Genomic DNA, 25,612 nt, shown 5'->3' with positions numbered 1-25,612 from the left:
CATGGTGATTGGTGGAGATGCCATATGACCCATATAGCATCTCAGCTTATAGTGGTAAGACTCAATGCAATGTAGGGTAAGGGGGAGATTTGGGTCCCATGGGGATTGGTTTGTAGAAGGTTGTGAGCCCGACCTTGTTTTGATGTGAGGGGCTACTTTGGGTAAATGAAACATGGCAAAACATTATGCCAATGGGTTAGGCAGCCCTACAAAGCTTGCCGAGGGGCACAAAGTAGGTAACCTTGAACAGTGTGGAGCCTTTCAAGGTCAAGGTAGCACAGTCATCCTGAAAGGTGAGGGATATTTTGGCAAATGGATTCGAAAGATTTAGAGGCCACCGCTTTCTAGGCTCCCTACGTGGGGTGACGATGTGAATGTGGCACCATCTACCATGTGTGCACGAAGTTTCCTTGTCCAATGGATTAAATTCTTAGTTTGTTGTAAGTGCATATTCGTTATGTGGGCATTGATGTGTTAGTGCTAGTTGTGTGTATAGTGGCATGGTAAGTTGGCTATGATAAAAAATGGTTTTTGACTATTTGGGTCAAAGCATTTGGACTTTTTGGGGGTGCTTTTTGGACTTATGTAGGAGGGTACTTGCAAAAAAACCCAGCTATACCAGCTCTATCCTCTGTGGGGAGAGCACTCTACCCACTCAATGGGCAGCCAAAATATGTAGTAAAAGGATAGTGAGGAGCATTTTATCTGCACTTACTGATTGTCTTGGGAAAAATGTGGATATTGACGTTGGATTGATCATTACCTACCAAAATGACAAAAGCTGACTGGATAAGGTACGCCAATGGATTCGTGTCGGAGGTGAGTGGTTGCTTGTTTACTAGGTTGGTGTATTGAGTGGTTGCTTGTTTACTAGGTTGCAAATGGTTCTTTAAGCCTACTGGTATGTTGGTGACCTTGGGGGCGTTAGGGGATAGATGCGATGAAGGTGTTATTGTGGAAGGTCGGGGTGGTGGTGATGTTGAGGAAGACCAAGCCACCCCCTCCCCTTTCTCTATAATGGCTTGAGCCCCCTAACTTACTTCACAACTTTTCTTAGATCAAGAATATTGCATCATTAAAAATTCAGGCACTCACATTAAATATAGAGGCATTAAAGAGCGTGTGCACTCTCTCTCTCTCTCTCTCTCACACACACACACACATGCTATACCTTTTGCTCCCAAGCTCTCTTCACACACACACACACTCTTCCTCTCTCACACACTCTCCTAACCACATTCTCTCTAACACACTCTTGCTCGGTCACATACTTCTTGAGGATCAAGGGGACATACACCAAAATCATTGTGCCTCTTGACTTACTTCTCACACTCACACCTCTCTTCTCTCAACTTACCTCTCTCACATGTCTCCTCTCACCTTCTATCTTGTATATCCTCCATAAAGTAAAACCTTGTGTAGCATGGGGTGGGGCCACTCTATGTGGCTATCAAAATGTTCAATTAGCAGTTAAATATGTGTCCAAGCACATGGCTAGAAAAATGAACCCAAGGCTAAAAGAAAGCATCAAAACTAGGAATTTGTTACAGAATGAGGCTTAAGCTTTTCCTCCTGAAAAAAGCCTTCTAGAGCAGAGTACATGGGAATGAACATGCAAAGCATGAGCATCTATAGCCAAACTTGCACATGTATTCTTGGATTTCTATAGCTATGTTGCTCCAAACTAATGAGTTGAGCTTTGCACTTTCAGTCGTAGAGATTTGGGTTAAGGTCTTCAAGCACTTTTAGAAAAGGCAATGATGGCCTCCATGTGAGACTCATCCCCAAACTTTCCAATGTTGTAAATCTTCTTGTTCATTTCAGTTTGGTGATAGTAGCCTCTTTGACTAGCTCACGCCACAATGAAGGACACATGGGAGGATGTCATTCCCCAATACAGGTCACCAAGTGAGAAGACCATGATCTGTTTTGTGCAGTAGTCTACATGCACTAGCAGATGCAAAAGGTAGGAGAAGAAGGTGCGGGTTGCACCAGCGATGTTTGTGATGGAGATGCAGGTGGGGATAACAAGGCAAGGTCAACTTGGGCATAGGCAAGCGGGGGAAAAGGGGGAGAAGTGTGGGCTATGGACCCACAAGCAATGTATTCCTAGGTACCCTACTGTCTAGAGAAGGATGGTAACAAGAATTTCAGATTTGGTAGTGGTGCCTCAAAGGCTCCAAGCGGGGATGGAAAGGTCTCTAATGGAGCAAAGGGTTATGTTTCAAATGTGTAGTGAGAAGTGACATAAAGTTCATCGAAAGACATACTACTCTCAATGTCATACTCTCACGGAGATGGATGGATAAGAGCATGGAAAAGAAGTGGATGAGTTTGTGGAATGCAATGAGTCAACCATAGAAGGGGAAGATCGTGAACTTGATGGGAAATTTCCTTTTGATCCAGGTGGTTCTTGTGGTGAAGGTTTGGAGAATTATGATGATGGATTCCCAACACTTGTGTACTTTGGATGATTCATGCAAGGATGCCACTTTGTGTACATGCACATGATGCTATGGCAAAATTTCTCAAACTTTGAGGCTTAAAGCCTATATCAAGGGTAGAACTTGACCCATATCCTTGTGGATAGTGGGAATACACAGAGTTTTGTCAATCCTTACAAAACCTTAAATTAGAACCCATATCTTTGGACTCTTTATATATGGTGCAAGTGGCCAATGGGTCAAAGATGCAACGTACAATGTCATGTCAAAATGTGGGGCGGGCTGATGTTTGAAAACGATTTTGAATGTAAAGCTGAATTGTTGGTTATGGATGTGGGTCCGATTAACGTTATCTTCGGATGTGATTGGCTACTGGCCACCCTTGGTTCATTCACCATGAATAAAAAGATGGTTACTATTACGTCGCTACGTATGCCACTTAGCTAAGTGTCCACATTGCCGGGCTTATATAGTGGCCTATCTACCCACACTAACCTGGCTATCCATGGTTCTCCGACCCGGGCGCCTCACCCTTGAACCTTGGACACACTCGCCACATGTGATTTGGCGTGTGGACTTTGTATCGAGTCAAGCTCTACCTCCGACAGGTGACTCATTCATTACAAGTGACTGCCGAGCTTATATAGTGGCCTACCTGCCCACACTAGCTTAACCACCCACGGTCCTCCAACCCAAGTGCCTCACCCCTAAACCTTGAACACACTCGCCACATGCACTCGGGCATGTGGCTCCGTGTCCGATCAAGCTCTATTGCCATACGGGCGACTCACGCATGTCATTACAGGCTACGTGACATTACCCCCACTCCTCCTGAAGAGGTTTCATCTGCAAAAACAATCTCACTTGAGACCTTTTCTAGTTTATCCTTTCACTTAACAAGTGTCTATTGATACACAATAAATCTCGTGTTCCAATCTCTCAACCAGAACTTCAAGGCAAACTACGTGCCTTGGTTTTTGCATACCACTAGTACAAAAGTTGGATGTACTTGAGATCTCTCTAGGAACTCAAATTTGTAGACTACACTACCAACCATTTGTAGACTACACTACTAAATATTTGTAGACTATGCTAGCACACTGCGCTACCAACTTGCTGACTCTTCTCCTTGCATATCTAGAATAAATTCCATAAAATAATGTAAATGGAACAAATCTAGTCATGAACAACAAAAAATAGATTCCAAAGGTGAGAGGTACTCCTCTCCACTAGATTATTCATCTATGCACAAGCGTATGCTCTAGAGCCTTGTTGGATTTTCAGTTTAACTACCATTAATCTATGGATGGTTAACCTCACTCGTATTTAGAGTGATATTAAACCTTTGAAGATTTTCCTTAAAAGATGACTATCAAACTTTCTATCTCTACCCCACTATATCTACAGGTAGGCCATAAAGATGTTTAATAAAGAGTCTAGCGAGCTTGGATGTTTTCACATCTTTTTTATTGGAAGAAACTTTGTCAACCTATTTACTCTTTCCTTCAAGAAGAGTTTTCATCCGCGAAAACAGTTCAGAAAGTTATAAACAAGTGTCTGTGTGTAGACCATATGGTCATCTATGCCAGTAACTTCCCTTAATACTACGACAAGAAAAGCGAGACACTTAACACATATTTTCCTCAACAAGGAAACATGCAACACTCATGTTTCCTTTGGAACATCAAACCATAGCTGCCACGCACCTATGAAAGATGTCAATAAAACACAAATTGCTACTAAGGCATCGAATAACATCATGCCTTACGCCAGAAGTTCTCAAATCTCCTCAAGAACCTAATAATGATTGTGCTCTGACATTCAAAGAATTCCTTTGCATGTTCTATCTATGATATCAAAAATGTTTTCTCTTGTGGTTGGTTAGAAACCACATGGACTAATTCAACAAATTTGCACAACTATTACAAGTCTTGAACAAATTGTTCTATAATGTGGTAAAGTTTAATTAAGCTTACATATAGTCTAAGGAAACCTACACTTTCCTCTCTCCAAAGGTTATTACATTCTTCCAAGAATAGTTTACACATCTTGCAATGAAGATAATTTTCACAGACAACATCTATGTGATATATAGTGTCTACGCACTACTAGAAAAATCAAGAGACGTGCACCAATGAGAGTACCACGAGTAGATACATGCCTATCCACATGTCTACTCCTGTAACCACTTTGGTTGCTTTGCAATACAAATCTATGTCTCTAGGACCAACCATGTCTCTACAGACATGTTTATGGGCTATCTATGGGTGGTCACATCCAAAAGCTAATAGCACCATCCAAACAAGCCTCTACAAGTGTGGTCTCACTGGACACCTCTACTAGGTGAAACACTATTGTAAATCATTTCAATTATGGGAAATGCTTTACTATAAAGGAATAAATGAGGAATTCTTTATCGCTTACCCAATCTATATATACATATGCTATGATATGTGGATTAGATATGCCTCCATCACACCTTACACTGATAGACAAACAAAATCAATCTCTATACTTTGAGAGTGCTTTGACATGAATAACACAACATCTAATTTGTGTTCAATACCAATATGAAATCTGACGTATAACATTTCTTTGTTTCTTCCTCATTACAGGTGGCAATGCACTACCTACTCGTTAGGTGGCAATATACTACCCAAATATACTCAATGATCAACAAAGAATAATAGTCCTAGTACGCACTTCATACACATATTACAAAACACAAATATGTACAAAGTTTGCTTTTCTTGGGACGAAATAAAGAGGAACAACATCCACTTTACTTTGTTTATCAAAACACCAAATCTTTCCCTTGATTTAGTTGAGTAACTCTGTACATTTGTATTAGTAACTACATACTCATGGATATACTCTCTTACGTCGAAATATCCAAAAGAGCCATCTCTTACAAGACGACTGAGCTACTTACTACAAAGTGCTCACCTCAATAGAAGTAAAACCTCTAGCACTATGGCACAAAGTCAGGGGCATTCTAGCACCCAATCCTTGTTGATCTAATGACATCTAATCAAAAACCATGTAAATCTATGAACTCTATGGTTTAGTATCTAGCTACGAGTCTTCCTAGGGTGTGATAGTAATCGTAGACTCAACTTTCAGTGTGAATAAAAATAGCGAAGTTCTAAAGAACTTGCCCCAAATATTTTGTGGATCCACCTGATGGCCAACTACCGTGCTTCATCATAGCATAAAAACACTTCCACGCCTACCCAAAATACACATTGAACACCCTTGGAAACTTAGCCATGCAAATTGACAAGGTCAAGGCTTTATCTAGAATATCAAGCATCCTAGGTATGTGACTTTCCATAAAATTTGAGCTCATTGGAAGTTAACACCCAAAATCGGTTAACAGATACTATCACTCTTTTCCCAATAAGTTTTATCACCCCTACTCTGTCTCAAAAAATAACCCAAGAGAATACTTTGATCACTCCGGAACAATGCTCACTCTTCTTCTCATAAAAACCTGATCTTCTGATCAACAAACCTTTCTAATGAGGAAGGCGATGATTGTTGGAAAGTGTGCACACATATAGCAACATCATGCCTAAGTATAACAAATGATCAAGATAACTGCTGAGCACTCCATGCTAGCATCAAGATCAAGATTTGCATAGTGTAATCACTCGGGATTATCACCTAATCTACTATGGTTTGCCTCCTCAACCTTTTCTAGGCCCATGGTACCATCTCTTTCGTTTGGAACTATGTGTGAGTACACACTACCAATTGTTGAAATCCCACCCTACTCATAAAGATGTATGTGGCTTTTTGGACCGATAATCACTTCACTCCCTCGAATCTTGCGATGAACCATGACACTTGATGAGGTTGCCCATGGTCCCAGTAGAGAGCAGCCTAGCCATCTGTTGCTTCTACCGGAGCTGATCAATGGTGGGATCTATGCCTAGCACATTATCATCCACCTCTGCGTTGGCCATAGCCTCACGGATGGCAGGGGTAGGCTTGGTCTCAGTGTCCGAGCAGCAGATCCACAACCCTCTTGGCAACACCATTTGCTTCATGATAGCCAGACATGTTCCCTGCTGCTATGTGTGCTTGTTGACGCCTGCTGTGAGTGCCACCTATGCAACACCGCCTTGTTAATCCACCATAACCATCTTATCCTCTTCCACTCACAAGCAAGCAGACACGTAGAGGAAAGAGAGAGACAAAAAAATGAACGATAAGTTAAGGGTTATCTTTTTTAGAACTCGATCATGTGCGAGAAGAAGCGACTACACCAACTCTGATACTAATGTTAGATCACTGTGTACGCCACCATAACCAAGGAGGCCTATGAGCTCGTGGTCACCACCCAACCATAGAGGAATGCGGATAAGTTCCCACACTGTTGGGCTTATATAGTGGCCTGCCCACACTAGCCCGACCGCCCATGGTCCTTCGACTCACACGTCGTTAGGCTACGTGAAATTTACCTTGAGGGGTTTCATATGGGTTAAAGATGGTAATGATAAATGTTATGCAACTCAAGAAGGAGATGAGAAATAGGCCAAATCTTTGTATTATAGCTTTGCAACGATGAAGGTAATGAGGAAGATAAGAAATAAGGATGTGACATACATGCGGTTGAGAGTGAGGAGTATGTTACCCTTCAATACCCACAGGTTTGGTCTTCTTCCCCAAGTCATGGAGTGTATGCACCCAAAATGCGTTTCCCTGAACTAGTCATGCATATGCTGTATTACATAAATCTACTTGGTTCAACTTCTACTTCTTTACTGTTATAACTCTTGGAGATGCTCTACACATCTCTTATTACAAATTACACATTGCACCTTCTTGGTTTCATGGGCTATTTTGGCCTCCTTGAGACGTTAATCTCTCTCTCTCTCTCTCTCTCTCTCTCTCTCTCTCTCTCTCTGTGCCATCTCATGGATCGTACATAATCCACTGGCTTGACTACTATTCCTTGCATTTCTATGTAGTTGTTGGATGGATCATATGTAATCCACTAGCTTGAATGTGATGTCAAAAGACAAATTCTCTCTTGCTCTCTCTCTTAGTCTAAAGACTAATGGTTTGCTTCAATAAATTAAATCAAAGTGCTCCTCCTCGACATCTTTAAAAAATATCTCTCTCTCTCTCTCTCTCACCCAAGTGTGGTAGATTGGCTAGTGTAACTGCCCTTGGGATGACATGAACCCACCTCTCTCTCTCTCTCTCTCTCTCTCTCTCTCTATCACCCAGATTGGCTAGTGTAATTGGACTTGAACCCACCTGGGTTCAAGTCTCTCCGTCCATGGTCTCTTTAGATCAAAAAAGTCGACGTTAAGCGGTCTTGTCTCGTCTCTCTGGTCTCATCTCGTCTCTCCCGTAACACACATTAAATTGAACTGCACTGGATCGTGACATCTCTCCTTGCATTAGACTCTAAGATACCCAACGTTTAGACATGCCGTCACGATTTCTCGCTTGTTTTCTTCCGTAGGGAGAAAAAAGGCTCCACCAGGAGCACAGGAGAGCTCGATCCCTGCCTATTGTTGGCTTTGATGTGCGTCTTCTCAGTTCACACCGATTGTTAGCTACACAGGCAGCTGCTCTTTGCACTGTTTAAACCTCCCATGGTAAGAAAGCATCATCTCGACTGTCATCTAAAATGTCGAAGTTGCTTATTGTGATTGAAGGCATAACTGAAGAAATTAATGTGTGCCTGTGCTAAATAAAACAAACAAACAAATCAATATTGGAATCAGAAAATCCAAGACTGGCTACGTGAACCTTGTCTGTGAGGATGGGCCTCTGGCCGTGGTTTTGTTTTGTTTTGTTCTGTTCATACTTCATAGCAGCCTCATTTCTTGCAAATAGATACAAAAAATGAACCAGTAAATCCATTCACGATATTGAGTTAGAGTTCATTCCTTTAATGCAATCGTGTATACATGCATATCTCTGCACCGAATTATGTATGCATGTATCTATATCTATATATGTGTGCATGCATGCATGTGAGAGAGAGAGAGAGAGAGAGAGAGAGAGAGAGAGAGAGAGAGAGAGAGACACACACACACACACACACACACACGCACGCACACCCTCCGCTACCCACACCCACGCCAAATTTATAATGTAATAGCTATGTTGTTTTGGCACATTAGGTTACTCGCTGCCAAGAGTTGCCACAATGAAATCCACATGGTGCCTCTCTTTTGTAGCACATGTCATTGTTGCCTTGCTTGTTTGGAAGCTAGCAGTCAGCCATGCAGGTGAGACGAGCGGATACATCCGAAAGCTCTCGGCATCTCAAGACATGCCGGTTGACAGTGATGCCTTCCGTGTTCCGGAGGGCTTCAATGCTCCACAACAGGTGATTAATGTTAATGATGACCATTAGGTTAGTACGCATATTCAAATTAATGTATACCAGATTTTGCTTAGTTTCTTTCATGCATTAATAACAGGTGCTTGAATGCTTAGGTGCATATAACCCAAGGAGATTATGATGGCCGGGCGATTATAGTTTCATGGGTCACACCTTTTGAGAATGCATCAAATGTTGTATCATATGGCTTAGCAAGTGGTAACTTTCAGCATGTTAGCATGGAAGCCAATGTCACCACCTATAGATTTGCAAACTATACTTCGGGATTTATTCACCATTGTTTAATACAGGGCCTAATGGTATGATATTTGTATATTTAATGTTTATAAGTAGAAAAAAAAGCATATGAAGTAAGGCTTGTGATCAATGCAAATCATGAGGAAAATTTTAGTTCAATGATCTAATTTCAAATGACGATTTTAATTTACTTATTCTATTATTATTTGTCTTTCTCCAGCATGGTGCCAACTATACATACAAGATTGGACTGGCAACTGATGTTCGTGAGTTTTGGTTTGTTACGCCTCCGAAACCTGGCCCAGATGTGGCATACACCTTTGGAGTGATTGGTATGTGGCATACACCTTTGGAGTGATTGGTATGTAGAGGATGAATGGAGAATATCATGATTTATGTTTGTTTCTGTCTATAAAAGATGAGATTAAACTAGGTGAAGCTTCATCTCTAGCTTTCTTTCGTCAATAAAAATAGAAATGATGATAGACCCAAGGGGATGTACCTCAGTCATCATACCTTCAACCATACTATTCTATAGTTCTTTGGCTCTGTAGTGTCTTCAGCTTTGTCTTGAGTGCATCATTACTAGTTAGGGTATGGGTTTAGTAGAAAATTCAGCCCATGTTGTGAGCCCTAATCTACAAAGAGACAGAAGAGGCTGAGTATGAATGCAATCAATGTAAGACGCAAATTATTGCAAAGTCAGCAGACTAGTTAGCCGATTTAGTGGGCATACTTTCTTTATAAATAGGACCCCTCCCGTCTCACCTAATACTGCACAGCTTCCACAAGTCTCTTGGAGTAGCCAGCCAAGGGACATAAGATAAAAATTGCCAAACTATGTAATTGTATAGAGAGAAAATGAGAAATTGTCATCTTTGTTAAGAATTCTCAAGACCTTAATAAAATAAAATAAGCGAGAATAGACTTTTTTCCAAATGAAAATGGTATCCCCCATGTGCAATTTTCTTAAAAAAAAAAGAAAAACCCCTGTGACTCCCAGGTGCACATTTTCCGCACTAACTAAGGGTCAAGATATTGAAAAAGATAAGTAAATATGATTAATTGGAAAATTAAAAATAAACTAGACCTTTGTCTAGCCTAGTAAAAATATTAAAAAAAAATGGTGAAGGTTTAAGGTGCACACATTTATTGATTTAGTTGGACTATGTTATTTGGTCTAATACCACTATGGATTTGGGAAGGTGGGAAATGGTAATCCACCCATGGTATTGGAAAAGTGGAAAGTGGTAGGAAGTTTTGGCAAAACAAGTGTTCTGCATCTTGTATTAGTTAAAATTGATATGTTTGGCGCATGCAATAAACTTAGGTTCACTCTAGCCACCATAAACTAGTGCTTGCCCACATTTTAACGAGAGTAGCCACCATTTTAACTAGTTCTCATTCATTCAAACTCAAACTGTGCTTTTTAGCCCACAATTCCACTATTTGAGCCCACAATTATGTCTAGTTGCATGGTAGGCTAAACCCAAGTTTGTGTGTATGCCTAGAGGGCTTAGATGCCTATAAAAAAACTTGTGGATTATTGATTAGGAGAAGTCATTATCATCAAAATATCATTAGTTAGGGTCTAATACATGCTTAGTTCACTAATCGTCTTGGGAAAGACAATTAATTGTTACCGTCAGGGTGATTAGGGTGTGGGCTCATCATTTTGGGTAGGGTACTCGAGGGGACGAGTTTGTCACCAAATTCAAGGTGCAGCAGAGACCATTGGACAAAAGGAAGCTCCAAGTGGTCCTATATCAAATTGGGCATTGTCTCAAATCCCCATCAGAAAAGCTCTTCTATTTCAAGAGGCCTCAACCACCAGATATTTCATTAAATAATAGATTAAAGGTAAGCCTAGTATCCCAAATGCCATATTTATGCATTGGAGTGTTAAAATTTGCATAGTTTGACTTCTATCCACAACCTGTTGCTCCATGTTGTCCTTTGCTGGCTGACAGGAGTGCTCTATTTGTAGTTTAGAGTTGTAAACAGCCCCAACTAGGCTGCCGACTGAGGCATATAGCCATGGGTTAGCCTTTGGCTGGCCCATATACATGCCTTACTAGCCTCTACATATGCTAATGCATCTGATACAAAACCTAAGCTATGGTTGACTACTACATGCACTTATCTGATGGGTTTCTCCCAGTGGGTTAAGAGGACCGACTCCTAACTAACCTCTATGGCTCGGAGACTGACATACGTAGCTCGTGCTTGACTATCCTTGGACTGAGGGCTCACAATGGGGTCACGGCGTATAACAAATGTTCCTAAAAGGTACTATTTCTGTACAAATGTTGCACTGATGCCAGTGTGCCACTGTGTACCCTAGTGCAGGGTACACATGACATCAAAGGATGAAGAAGTTGGGGAGAAGGTGTGCCAAAGTGAGAGATCCCATCAAGTAGTCCATGGTGCTAGTACTTCTTGAGTAAGGGAAAGAGGTGAGGGCATTGGAGGAGGGCCATCAGGACATCCCGTTATAGATAACAAGACCATGTGCAACTCCCAGCTCTAAGAAATGTCTCTCATACATTGTGACCTTCTCATGGACCTGGGATGATCTTTGTAACACTGTGTTGGTGATGTCCAGCTCCTGTAGTTTGATAGGGTGGTTAGATTGAGTAGTGGGATGTCCTGACTCCTCATCCTAGCTTTGAAGTCCCTGAGTGGGAGGACTGGAAGTCTTCGTATTGGAGGATCTTGTCACACAAATGCTCACGCTGTCTTCTGTATCTTGAGTTTCGTGAGTTTAGCAATCCACTTTAATACTTCAAACTTTAGAGATATGAGAAAGAAAGATGACAATTGTACACTAGATTGGGTCCCAAATTACCCACTGAAGGGCCCCCTATCCCGTTATCTAGATAGTATTTGCTTTATTACTTTAGAGAGAATGACTGAGGACTGTAGATAAGCCAAACGCAAGATCTCGGAGGATCGGAAGCCTGGCTGAACTGTACACGGCTGTAGAAACACCTCAATGAACTGATCTCCAGCCTATGCACTCTTCCCAAGGGCATGAGGAAGGGCTGCACACCTGAGGCTGAGAAGGGATTGCGGTGGATTGTTCTAAGCTATGTAAATATGCTGAAAAATGCTTATGAATGATATGTTGCCTTCACTAGATGACTGTAGCTTGTATGGATGATGCAAAGAAGGCAGAGGCACTGCTGTAGGGCTGAATATGCAAGGTAAACTGCTGTAGAACTGCAAATGCAGGACTGAACTGACCTGAATACCTGCTGGTGGTGTTCTATGCTCAAACGTAGAGGGTACCTACTGAACTGGGGCCTGAAAGAGTGCTGTATGCAGACGCCTGTAGGCTGAAAGGACAGAACTGCTGCGTTAGGGTACAGATGGCTGCGCCTGATGGCTGTAGGGGCTGTGGAACTGCTGGCTGCTGACTGGGACTGCAGGATGGCTGCGTTAAGCTGCAGGGAAGGCTGAAAGCACAAACGCAAGCTCCAGAAGGGCTGGGAACAGTCTAGGTTGAAGGCAGGAATGCTCCTAATGCTGAGGATGAAGGCGCCTAGCTTTCTGAAGGCTGAATGGAATGTCTAAGCCCTATGCAAGCCTATTTATACTAAATAGGGGCTGGTCAAGTTGGCTGGTCATTTATTTAATAAATTTTATGTTTATAAATGACATTAAATGCTAAATAAATACCATAAAATATTGGAAAATACCAGATAAATCCTAGTAAATTTCCTAAGGCTTCTGTGATGTTCCAAATGATGCACAAGCATATGAATGCATGTTATGCGAAATGCAGAGTGCTTTTTGATGCAAACCCTAAGGCTTCTATTGACTCTACATGCATGAATGATTCTCTTCAAGTGGGTTAAGGGACTTGATTGATCGATTGATCTACCAAGGCTGAGGAATGACGAAATGCAGAGTGCTTTTTGATGCAAACCCTAAGGCTTCTATTGACTCTACATGCATGAATGATTCTCTTCAAGTGGGTTAAGGGACTTGATTGATTGATTGATCTGCTAAGGCTGAGGAATGACCTATGTAGCTCGTGCCTGACTTATCGTGGACTGAGGATGTACAATGGGGTCACGGCGTACGACAAATATCATCCTACTGGGTTCTCATAATGTACAAATGTTGCACTGCTGATGATGAGCCATCTTGTCACCATGCACTGAGTGTAGAGTGCATGTGACAGAGGGAGGCATGCATGTGGTTATTCTGTTGCAAGATTGTGTGCTCTCTAATCAGTCGGGCTGAGTTCTGTATCAGGAATGGCTTACAGGCTATTTCATGAAGGAAGTGACACATCTAAGAGTGACAGTGAGAACTATGTAGATGATTCTTTGCAGTCCGATTATGAAGCTGAAGACAAAATAGCTGGATTGTCTTTAGAGCACTCACCACGTAGTTGGGGATTTCTCTCAACGAGAGAGAGAGAGAGAGAGAGAGAGAGAGAGAGAGAGAGAGAGAAAGATTTTATTAACGAGAGAGAAAGAAAGAAAGAAAGAAAGATATATTAATGTCTACGAGAGGCCAAAGTCGGCCTATGAGACAAAAAATAATACAACTGTGTTCTTCCGGTCATCGGAAGAAAAGAAAGAAAAGAAAAAGTGTGCATGTGTCTGGATACAACTGTGAATCATCATGGAGCGGTGGAGCCCATATACAAACAATATAAAGGGGGGTGGGGATGTTGATGGAGTGCTAAGGCAAGATGCATCTCTATATGCTGAAGGGGTAGTACAAGCATGCTATGCAGATCTATGTCTAACTCCATCCAGTGCCATAAGAGGGATATAAGATATCATACATCGTCGATGCTGAGGCTGTGAATGGCGTGGACATGTACCCTGAGTCTGAATGAAAGCGAGCTAGCCTCTCCTGTGTCTCCATCTGGTGTCTCATTCGGATAGCTGCTCTCTCTCGGTGACGGATTCGTGGTGCTCTATGTCCAGTCTGTCTAGGTCTCCTCTTGGCTCACAATTCCTCTGCTCTCTGTGCGGTCACCCCACGTGGTACATCAGCTGGCAGTGGCATAGCTGTCTGGAAGAAATCTGTGAGTTGGGACTGTCTCCCACCCCTAGTGGGAGCGGGTGTCTGGAGGAGTCTCTCTCGAGAACTATGAAGCTCTAGTAGTAGTCTGCCAAGCTGTTTCGCTGGTCCGAGGCCTCCATCAACTGATGTAGTGAAGAGTGCTCCTCAAACAATCCTGCATATCTATCTCTGACTCCCTGGTGGGCTCTACATCTACATACAAAGTGATCCTCAGTCTCCACCTCCTCGCGGCATAATCTGCATATCCGCTAAGCTCTGGGAACCCGTGCCGCTCTCCCAGCCTCTATCTCTAGCTGATGTGATGAGACTCATAGCTGTCCAATAGCAACGCGAGAGCTATGTGGCATGTATACATCCATGTACCGCAGTCGCTGTATAAACCCATCCCCTGAGATGCTCATAAAGTGGTCTCTGTAATACATCATCTTCGGTGGTAGTGGGCTCTCTGCTGCTGTCCATGTCTCCTGTATGTAGCGCTGCCATATGTCCTGTCTCATCACTCTGTTCCTCTCATTGAGAGAGAGGTAACCCCGTGGAGCAGACTGATCATACTGAAAAGGTGGCAACTGCTCAATGTCTATCCCATGATGTGAGAACCACTGTAGCATCTGTGCATACCAAGATCCAGTGTGTCCAGCCTCGGCCAGCTGTTTGGATGCCTCAAAAGCTCGGCGGGATAATCTCCCTCATCCTGTATATAAAGGAGATCGTCTAGAACCATGCCTCCACTGCCATAGGTGGTGCAGCAAACTCAGCTCGAACAATGTCGTGCGGGACGGATGGTTTGCTGCGTATCATCCTCGAGAGCATCAAGATCTGTGGTCTCTCTAGCTGTACCCATGTGGAGGGTGCAAGCCCTGGTGCCCAAACCGCTGCTGCATACATCAAGGCTGGTGTCACTAATGTATCAAAGAGCCACCCCTTCGTGCGGGGTTCCTGAAAATGTGCCTGATGACACTGACGCTCAAGGCCAGCAAGAGCTGCATACCCCCGGGTTACTTTGTCTCGGACTGCCTGAGCCATGGAGAAGCGTCCAGCTGAGCTAGTAAATGTGATGCCAAGGTAAACATAAGAGCTCACCACCTCGACCCGCCCTCCTGCTAATGTGAGAGTAGTGTGGCTCTTGACTGCGGGTGAGGTGTGGAAGATCATAACCTTGGTTTTCCCAAGGTTCACTGTGAGACCCTGCTGTGCGCAGAAGTCATCAAGAGCCACAAGGTGTCTTTGAAGCCCAACCTGCGTGTCGGATACCAAGACAATGTCATCAGCATAAAGCATAACATGGACAGTAATACCTGATAGCTCAACCCCAGAGCCTCCTCCCTGTGTGATGTAATCGACCACCTCATCAATATAGAGCCCAAAGAGCGTGTGGGAGAGCGGGCACCCCTGCTTCACACCAATAGTGCTAGCAACTGTGTCGGACAAGCCTCCTGGGCATCGGACTCTCCCAAAGACTTGCTCATATAGCCTGTATATGCCCCACATCATGTCTGAAGGTATGCCTAGTGTCTGTAGTCGCCGAAAGAGGCGCTCTCTGGACACAGTATCAAATGCCTTGCGGAAATCTACAAAGCAACAATAGAGCTGTTGCCTCTGTGCCTTAGCCTGATCAATCAAGCACCTCAATGTAAAAATGTGGTCGATGGTCGAGAAGGCTCGTCGGAAGCCTGCCTGGCCTGCTGCTCTCAATCCCCCAACCTCTGCATGAGTGCTCAGCTCTGCCTCCAAAATTGCCCCGTATAGTTTGGCCAAATATATGGCCAATCATGATGGTCCTGTAGTTCCCGGGGTCTAGTACATCTCCCGCTTTATGGATCGGCACAATAGTGTGCATCGTCCACTCAGCCGGAAACCCCTCTGACAAAGCTCTGTTGAAGAGATGAGCAAGAAATGGTGCCAATGTATCAATAGCATAGATGAGATGCTCTCCCTATAATCCTGTATGATCTGTCGCCCGTTCATGTTGGAGTCGGCATATGGCCCTCCTAACCATAGGTGGGGTGAAGAAGGTGGAGACTGTGGAGCATGGCTCTGTGGGTTGTGGTATAGGGGGCTGTGCAGGCACATCATAGAGTCTCTCTGCATATGTCTGCTAGGTCTGAGGATCGGTAATAGGTGTGGGAGGACGGGGCTCTTTGAAGTGGAATGTAATCACATGGATGTATCTGATTAGTCCTATAGGTCAGATGTGGCCTCTAAAGGACGTTAATATAGTTTTCTTTCTTTCTTTCTTTCTTTCTGAGTCTCCTCCAAGCAGCAGCAGCATCTCTGCTCATGAGCATGTGATATGTGTCCCAGTATTGAGCCTCCTCATAAGCTCGCCGCTTACGGCGGGTGAGAGTACGCATCCTCTGCTTGCCCTGTCAAATCCCCACGGATCTCCTCGTGATCGATCTTGGTTCGAAACTCGAATCCTGCAAACAAACGAACAAACAAACAAGCAAGGGGGTGCAGGCCTGACTCACCTCCCAACCATGACAGCCGTGGGCGAGCCCACAGTCTTGGTTGTCCCCACCGAGCCACGAGCTGAGCTAACTAGGATGACGTACCGACCAATCTCCTCCTCGCGACGTCCCATACCGCCACGAGGCTGCCCTCGCGGGCCTCGAGACTGCTGCCGGCCTCGGCTGCGCAAAGCAGGTACACGTGTGCACTAGATCCAGGCTCCAAGACCATAGAGCTCTCACAAGCTCGCGAGACTCTCTATATCCCAATAACTAACCTTGGCCACCCTTTTATAGGCTCTTAGCCGGTCATCGGGCGTCCACACTTGGGCGCCCGCCCGTCCATACTTGGGTGTCCGCCCATTAGTTTATCCCTAACTCAGCTCGTCAATCAGCTTGCCTAGTTCCAAGCTTCCCCAAGCCTCGAAACTAGTCTTGCGTGCGTGTAGCACACGGTAGATACACACTGTGCACATGACATACTCCCCTTCCTCTAAGAGCTCACTCCTGAGCTCACTAAAAAGCCAGGGTAATCTCTCTGAAGAGTAGTCAATGTCTCCCATGTAGCGTCCTCCTCAACACGATCCTTCCACTTGATCTTGTATTCCGTGATAAGCGTATTACGCAATCTTCGTTCACGAAATCCAAGAATCTTTTCAGGTTCGTGCGGAACAAATGTCATGTCCTCGACATCTATAATTTCTTGAGGAGTAACTAACTGATCTGCTCCACCCAGTACTTAAGTCTACTGACATGAAATACAGGATGAACTTTCACATGAGAAGGCAAATCCAATTCTGTAACACGCGGAAGCTTTGGGAGTCTTCTTTCAGCCCTAAACACTCTTGGAAACCTTCTGATGCAAAACGCACCATCTGATGCAAAAACGCAGATATAGAGAGAGAGTAGAGAGAGAGAGAGAAGTGCTGGAAATTCAGTATAATCTATGGTACAAAAGGGTACATGTCTGCAGCCCTTGGCTGCCTTCTTGAAAAAGGTGATAACACCCCAAAAATTAGTCCCAAACTAGGACTCCTACTGACCCAATCCCTAGAGGATTGAATGATTATAATCCATGAGCACCCTTGCCTTTTATATGGGTCTTTGGGCACTCTTTATGCTGGCCGACTGCTGGTCGGCCAGTTCCACAACCATAAAATACTTTCAGCGCTGCCCAACTTGTTGTAAACGCTGCCCGACTGGATCTACTCCTTGCTCATGATGCGCTTGTTGCCCACACTCTGCTGACGTCAGCCGACAGCTCTTCTGGCAGCCAGCATCCTCTGTCCTGCAGCCAACAACCATTTGATCCATGCCTTGATTCATTCTACACTGTAAAAGGTGCTCTGTGCTCTGTCTACCTTGTCATACTCTTTATCTGGTTGCCTTTTCTGGATCTAGCCCTGAGAATGTCCATGGCATCTATGATGCACATGACATCCCCCTCTGCTAAACTTGATGACGGGAATCCAACCTGCTCTTGGATGACTGTCATCATCCCAATCCTGTCCCGAAGTCCCACTGTCATCATCCATCCCTGGCAACCTTTTCTCTGAAAACCCGGCCTGTTCTCTAAACCACTCTGTCTCTGATGAAGATCTATGCATCTGGTCTTCCTCTATTCCACAATCCATTCCTGCCCTGGCTCTGAACACCGTCTTGGTCTTCTTTCCTGGAACTGAGTCTGGCACTCTCACATCACCCTTGGAGGATCAACCTCCCTTGGGACCGTTACCTGAGAACCTATCTGGCTCACGGAACTGCCATCCCCATCTGGCACTGTGGAACACCACCAACAAACCTCCTGGGAGTTCTTCCCGATTTGTGTTTCCACCTTGGGTTTCGAATCCGTGTACTTTCCCGTACCTTGGACCTGTACACCATCATCTGGGACTGAATCAGTGTTTAGCTTTGCTGAGCCTGATGCTCTGATACCAATGTAACACGCGGAAGCTCTGGGAGTCTTCTTTCAGCCCTAAACACTCTTGGAAACCTTTTGATGCAAAACGCACCATCTGATGCAAAAACGCAGATATAGAGAGAGAGTAGAGAGAGAGAGAGAAGTGCTGGGAATTCAGTATAATCTATGGTACAAAAAGGGTACATGTCTGCAGCCCTTGGCTGCCTTCTTGAAAAAGGTGATAACACCCCAAAAATCAGTCCCAAACTAGGACTCCTACTGACCCAATCCCTAGAGGATTGAATGATTATAATCCATGAGCACCCTTGCCTTTTATATGGGTCTTTGGGCACTCTTTATGCTGGCCGACTGCGGGTCGGCCAGTTCCACAACCATAAAATACTTTTAGCGCTGCCCGACTTGTTGTAAACGCTCTCCGACTGGATCTCCTCCTTGCTCATGATGCCCTTGTTGCCCGCACTCTGCTGACGTCAGTCGACAGCTCTTCTGGGAGCCAGTATCCTCTGTCCTGCAGCCGACAGCCATCTGATCCATGCCTTGCTTCATTCTACACTGTAAAAGGTGCTCTGTGCTCTGTCTACCTGGTTCATACTCTTTATCTGGTTGCCTTTTCTGGATCTAGCCTTGAGAATGTCAATGGCATCTATGGTGCACATGACAAATTCATATGCAACTGAACCAATCCGTCGTGTAACACAAAATGGTCCACAGTATCTAGGGGATAATTTCGGAGATCTATCTGTCCGTAAAGTCTCGGAATCTTTCGGAACTCGCAAATACACTATCGTTCCTTCAGAGAACTCTCTAGGTGAACGATGTCTATTAGAATAAAACCTGTCTCGGTCTTGAGCACTTCTAATAGATTCCTTCGTAACTTGTAACATTTCCTGCATATCTTGCAAAAATTACGCGCTGCATCATGTTGAAGTCTTGAGAATCCTACTGTAACAGGTGATCTTGGTTGAAAACCATACATAAGCATGAAAGGACTAAAACTTGGACTCGTATGCTTAGTACTGTTATATGCAAATTCTAACATAGGAAGATAATCCTCCCATGAACTCTGTCTTTTGGATACATATGCTCGAAGCATATCCTCCAAAATTTGATTCACTCTTTCAGTCTGGCCATCAGATTGAGGATGATCTGAGGAACTCAAATTCAAAGTTGTTTCCAACTTCTCAAAAACAAGTTTCCAAAAATCACTCGTAAACTTAGAGTCCCTATCACTGACTATGTCCTGCAGTAACCCGTACAGCCTAAACAATTGCTCGATAAACTGCCGTGCTAATTGCGTAGCTGTAATAGTCTTTCGGGCTGGTAAAAATCTAGCCATTTTTGTCAAGCGATCTACCACAACCCAAATAGAATCGTGGCCTTGTTGTGTTCTTGGCAATCCGGTAATAAAATCCATGGAAATACTTTCCCATTTATTACCTGGGATTTGCAAAGGATGCAACAACCCAGCCTGTGTAAAGCGTTCAGCTTTATTTGCCTGACAAATCTGATACTTCAGAACATAATCTTCTACATACTCTTTTATCTTTGGCCAATAAAAAGTGTGTTTTACTAACGATAGTGTCCTGTGTAACCCAGGGTGTCGAGCAGAAGGGGTGTCGTGACACTCCTCAAGAATCTTGGACCTAATGTCCGGGATCTGTGGTACACAAATTTTGTCATTACGGAATAGTAAACCATTCCGAATCATCCACTCGCCTCCTGCAGCCTGAATGGTAGACTGCTCAGTCACCGAGTCTTGGTCAATCAATGAGCTCCCGTCTTGGATCTTCTGCCAAAATGGACCAAAATAACTATCAGTCCTGCAAAGCTCTCTCAATGACTGAAATAAGTCAGTAGAAATCTCGGTGAACGACAAAGAATTCACCTCTCTAATTCGACTAAGCGCATCTGCAATATTATTCATGGACCCTTTCCGATAACGGATCTCAAAATCAAAATCTTGCATTAACTCCGCCCAACGAGCTTTCCTGCCTCTCAAATCATCCGCATCACACACATACTTGATTGACTGATGATCAGTCAATACCACAAACTTGGAGCCATATAAGTAATGTCTCCAAACCTTGAGAGCATGAATCACAGCACAAAGCTCCTTCTCAAGGGTTGGCCAACGAGATTGAGTGTCGTCTAGCTTTTTACTTTCAAAAGCAACCGGTCTACCATCTTGAAATAAAGCAGCCCCGATAGCATAGTCACTGGCATCAGTTTCAAGAACATAAGGCCGACTAGGATCAGGCAATGCTAAGATAGGTGCTTCCTTGACTTTATCTTTCAAAAGTCTGAAGGCCATATCCAAATCGTTATTCCAAGTGATAGGCTGATTTGACTTACGTCCACGACCTTTCAATAAGTCGGTCATCGGTAGTGTGAGCTGAGAGTACTCCCGTACAGATTTCTGAAGAAAAACAACAAAACCGAGAAAAGAACGAAGTTGTTTCACTGTTCGCGGTATAGGCCAGTCCAGAACCTTCTGAACTCGGTCATAGTCAATGCTCAATCCATCTCTAGTGATCTTGTGTCCCAAGTAAATGATGTCGGTCATAAAGAACTCACATTTACTTAACTTAGCATATAGTCGATTCTGTCTTGAAATAGATAAGACAATCGTGAGGTGTCTGACATGATCCTCAAGAGTACGACTATAAATCAAAATATCATCCAGGAACACCACCACAAATTTTCCCAAATGTTCACGAAAAAGATCGTTCATCATCATTTGCTGGAAAGTGGCTGGAGCATTGGTTAACCCAAAAGGTAATACGAGAAACTTGTAATGGCCATACCTAGTCCGAAAGGCGGTTCTTTCGACATGCCTTTCATGAATACGTATCTGGTGATAGCCAGTACGTAAATCTATCTTCGTGAAATATTTCGCTCCTGCTAACCGGTCAATCAGGTAATCTGATCTAGGGAGATGATAACGGTTCTTAATGGTCAGCTTGTTCAATCTCTTGTAATCTATACACATTCTCCAGGTATTGTCCTTCTTTCTCCTAAGCAACACAGGTGCACGGTGCACCCCAAGGTGATTTACTTGGACGGATCTGGCCCATCCTCAAATAATCTTCGAGTTGTTTAGCCAACTCATCTTTCTCAGCTTGGCTCATCCTATAAGGTGGAATACTGACAGGATGAGCACCAGGGATCAAGTCAATACGATGATCTACTGCCCGTTCACGTGGTAAACCCGATGGCAGTTCCTTAGGAAATACATCTTGAAATGAATCAAGTATCTTCTGTAATTCTTTGCTTTCAAACACACTTAATTCATTTACATCCAAAGAAGGGATGAGAAAGGAAGAAAGTGGAATCAATACACAATGGAAAGCAGTATACAAAGAAGAATCCATTATATTTCCAAAATCAATTGTATTTACAAGAGGTCCCTGAGAGGGATGGATACAATTACCTAAAATACTATACTTGGTGTCTCTATGCTGAAAAGAAAAAATATGACTAGACCAATCTATCTGTACGTCAAGAGTCTTAAACCACTCAATCCCTAATAACAAGTCTACATTTTCCAGATGCATAACATAGCATTCCAGAGTATCTTTGTAGTCCTGAATCTGGATTGGAAGCATCTCCACCTTGCGATCCCAAACTTGCCTTCCCGCAGGTAGACGTACCTCATAGGTAGTCGTATCAAGACTCAATTTCTGCACAAGTTTGTAGTTAACAAAGTTATGCGAACTGCCAAGGTCTAAAAGAATGTGAATCTTATGGCCATTCACTTCTCCATAAACTCGGAGAAGATTATGCAAGCCAAATACCTTAGAATTGAATAGACAATCAGAACAAGTACTAGGGCGAGAAAGTACAGTAATTGACTTATCTGTCAAAGACAACTGGTTAGTTGCCTTTGGCTTGGGTCCTGCGTTTGTCTTGGTACCCTTTTGCTTTGGGCACTCGTTATGCATGTGTCCTTTTTCTTCGCAGATAAAACAATGTCCTTCCTTCTTGAGCTTTAAAGCCCTAAGGAGTCGTTTCTTCTTTGCTAGTGTCGAACTTGAATTCTTCGAAGGTTGGTCCGAAGACTTGCCTTCAGTCGTGTTAGCCATAGGTGTGGAGAACTTTCTTTTATGCTTGTTCCCCTGCTCGGTAACGGGTTTCGACTTGGAAGAGACCATCGTATCATCATAGATACGAGCTGAATGAATGGCCTCGTCCAAAGTTTTACATTTGTTATTTTTAACCTGTAATCGGTACGAGTCTGGTAAACCAGCTACGACGAAAAATCCCAAAAGAGTAGTGGGATCCATCTTTGTAGCTTTCATCTGCAAGTCACGAAACTTCTGGAGGTAGACCTCATAAGTGAGGTGCTGCGAGGTCATGGTCAAAGCTGAAAAACGGGCAACAACATCGTAATCATCCTCTTTTTTGAGGAATTCTTTCTTGAAAACGTCTTCAAATTGTGCCCAAGTCGTTGGCCTAGGGTTGAGTTCCTTCCACCAAAGCAAAGCTTTGCCGGACAGGAAATCTGCTGCTAACTGGATCTTCTTTCCGTCATCATATGGATGAAACTGAAAGTGAACTTGCCACTTATGTAGCCACGTGTCCACGATCTCCTTGGTGCGCTGCTTTTGCTCGCCCCCGAACGGTTCTGGAGTAATGTTGGGGCCTAAAGCTGATGCCAAGGTATCCATACCCAAGAAAGTAGAGAGGGTAGTGGTCAATAGAGCATTGGAGTTCTGCAAAGCTTGCATCTGGGTTGCGATTTGTGCTTGACGTTCCGTTGAAGAAGCTTCGAGAGCTACTTTGAACTCTTGGAAATCTGATTTTGACACAAAATCATCAAAAAGATTGGCATCGGTACCTTCCGTAGCTGGCAAGCCTTTCCGTTCCACAAGGGGCTCCAACTCTGATTCTTGGGTCGACATCGTGAAGAGGGTACGTGGAGAGAAAATTCGATCTTTGCACAATGAAAGTGCGAGCAAACTTGAGAGCTTGAGAGCTTGAAAACTTGAGAGATGCGTGGCAAGAAGCCCACTTGAGGGGGTTTATAAAGGTTTCCCAAAAAAACTAAAAGCCCCCAAAAGCTATGCTTGGCTTTTTCTTTGCTTTTGTGTTTTTTTTTCTTGAATAAATATATATATATATATATTCTAAGTTTTTTTTTAAAAAATAAACACTTTTAAACCTTAGAGGAGTTTTTAAACCTTAAAAAAAAAATTTAAAACTAAAAAAAAAACGAAAGCTTAGAAAAACGTTAGCTTTTCTCGTTTTTTTTTCCTCCTCCTGGCCTGGGCATTAGCCCGCCTTGCCTGGCCTGGGCACCGGCTTGGCCTGGGCACCGGCCTGGCCTGGGCACCAGCCCGCCTTGCCTGGCCTGGGCGTCGGCCTGGCCTGGGCACCAGCCCGCCTGGCCTAGCCTAGGCGCCTACGTGGGCCTGGCTGCTTGGCCGCCTGGCTTGGCAGGCTTGGCCACCTGGCTACGCAAGCCTAGGCGCCTGCCCCAGCAGGGCCTTTCCGACCAGTAAGCTCACCCGCCAGCAACACGTCAACCTTGTACTCTCGCTTTCTCTCTCTCTTACGCGTTCATCAAAAGCAAACGTGCTTTTTTTTCTTTTTTCTCTCTCTACAGTACATGCGACTGCACAACCGATTCAGGCCTCTTCTTCATGCAAAGCAACGACCCTACTAAACTACCATCTCCCATCAACATGGGTTTCTTCGATGAAGAAAAACGCATACTGAAACTGAAAACTGCAGTATGCACAGAAAAAACAGCAAGCTTTTTAACACATACCTTTCTTCGACCTCTTCTTCTCTACCTACCGACTTGCTCGTTCATGAGGTATGCTCTGATACCACTGTCAAATCCCCACGGATCTCCTCGTGATCGATCTTGGTTCGAAACTCGAATCCTGCAAACAAACGAACAAACAAACAAGCAAGGGGGTGCAGGCCTGACTCACCTCCCAACCATGACAGCTGTGGGCGAGCCCACAGTCTTGGCTGTCCCCACCGAGCCACGAGCTGAGCTAACTAGGATGACGTACCGACCAATCTCCTCCTCGCGACGTCCCATACCGCCACAAAGCTGCCCTCGCGGGCCTCGAGACTGCTGCCGGCCTCGGCTGCACAAAGCAGGTGCACGTTTGCACTAGATCCAGGCTCCAAGACCATAGAGCTCTCACAAACTCGCGAGACTCTCTATATCCCAATAACTAACCTTGGCCACCCTTTTATAGGCTCTTGGCCGGTCATCGGGCGTCCACACTTGGGCGCCCGTCCGTCCATACTTGGGTGCCCGCCCATTAGTTTATCCCTAACTCAGCTCGTCAATCAGCCTGCCTAGTTCCAAGCTTCCCCAAGCCTCGAAACTAGTCTTGTGTGCGTGTAGCACACGGTAGATACACACTGTGCATATGACATGCCCGTCTTTGGGTGATCTCCCCGCGAGTCCTCTGCACTCGGAGACTGCGGTAAAGGTTTCTGCACTCATCATCATACCATCGGTTCTGGGGCATGCTCCCAGATGTAGGTGGCTGTCCTGTCTGTATGTGGTATGGGAAACTCCTCGCGGCTGCGGAGTGTAGTACATGTGAGAGCTGGGAGGTGAGCATAGCCATGGGTGCCGATGGGTCTAAGGCAAATAGCTGAGAAGAAGAAGAAGAAGAAGAAGAAGAAGAAGAAGAATGTATTATCGTCCTCTGGGAGCCGATAAACGGCCCATGGGACCTCCACGGAATTATTACAAAGCTGTAAAAAGCCTCCTCCCTTCATTGGAGGGAAATACAAAGCCTTCTCCCTTCATGGGAGTTCTTGTCGTATGGTCGCATTGTGCTGTAAGGTAGCCATGATGTTTAAGAATCTTGGTGATATAAATGCCTATAGTAGCAAGCTTGGCATGTGTGAGCAGATCCACCAAGTCATGATATCCTTCTAGAATGGTACTAAAGTCCTTTCTTATGTGGTCATATTGTGGACATGTTAAAAGGACATGTTCCTCCATCTCCACTGCTCCCAAAGTGCATACTTTGCATAGTCTTTTCTCTTTTGGGATATTGCTCCATGCTCCTTTTTCAATCTCGAGTGTGTGTGACCTAGTCCGGATAAGTGCAAGACCTCTCCTTGCATTGGCGGGAATAGGCATGCTTATGTATTTCTGAGCATTGTC

At 44.2% G+C, this 25,612-nt stretch overlaps 1 protein-coding gene across 3 annotated transcripts in view; it reads left to right on the top strand.

Annotated features, from left to right (window-relative positions):
• Positions 1-7,796: 7,796 nt before the first annotated feature.
• LOC147635047 (purple acid phosphatase 2-like) overlaps positions 7,797-25,612 on the top strand; it is a 91,036-nt gene continuing 73,220 nt past the window's right edge. Inside the window, exons 1-4 of one of the 3 annotated variants that reach the window (XM_086804298.1) lie at positions 7,797-8,059; positions 8,591-8,799; positions 8,910-9,113; positions 9,272-9,383. In XM_086804298.1, the coding sequence (XP_086660424.1) occupies positions 8,617-8,799; positions 8,910-9,113; positions 9,272-9,383 (499 nt within the window). In that variant the 5' untranslated portion in view covers positions 7,797-8,059; positions 8,591-8,616. The remainder of the gene's footprint in view (positions 8,060-8,590; positions 8,800-8,909; positions 9,114-9,271; positions 9,384-25,612) is intronic. The other 2 variants (XM_086804300.1, XM_086804301.1) reach the window with 2 other exon arrangements.

The sequence above is a fragment of the Cibotium barometz genome, chromosome 10 (assembly GCF_041138505.1).
Source record: "Cibotium barometz isolate CiBa-2024 chromosome 10, ASM4113850v1, whole genome shotgun sequence".
NCBI classification, from domain to species: Eukaryota; Viridiplantae; Streptophyta; class Polypodiopsida; order Cyatheales; family Cibotiaceae; genus Cibotium; species Cibotium barometz.
This window is presented reverse-complemented; position numbering and strand designations above follow the sequence as displayed.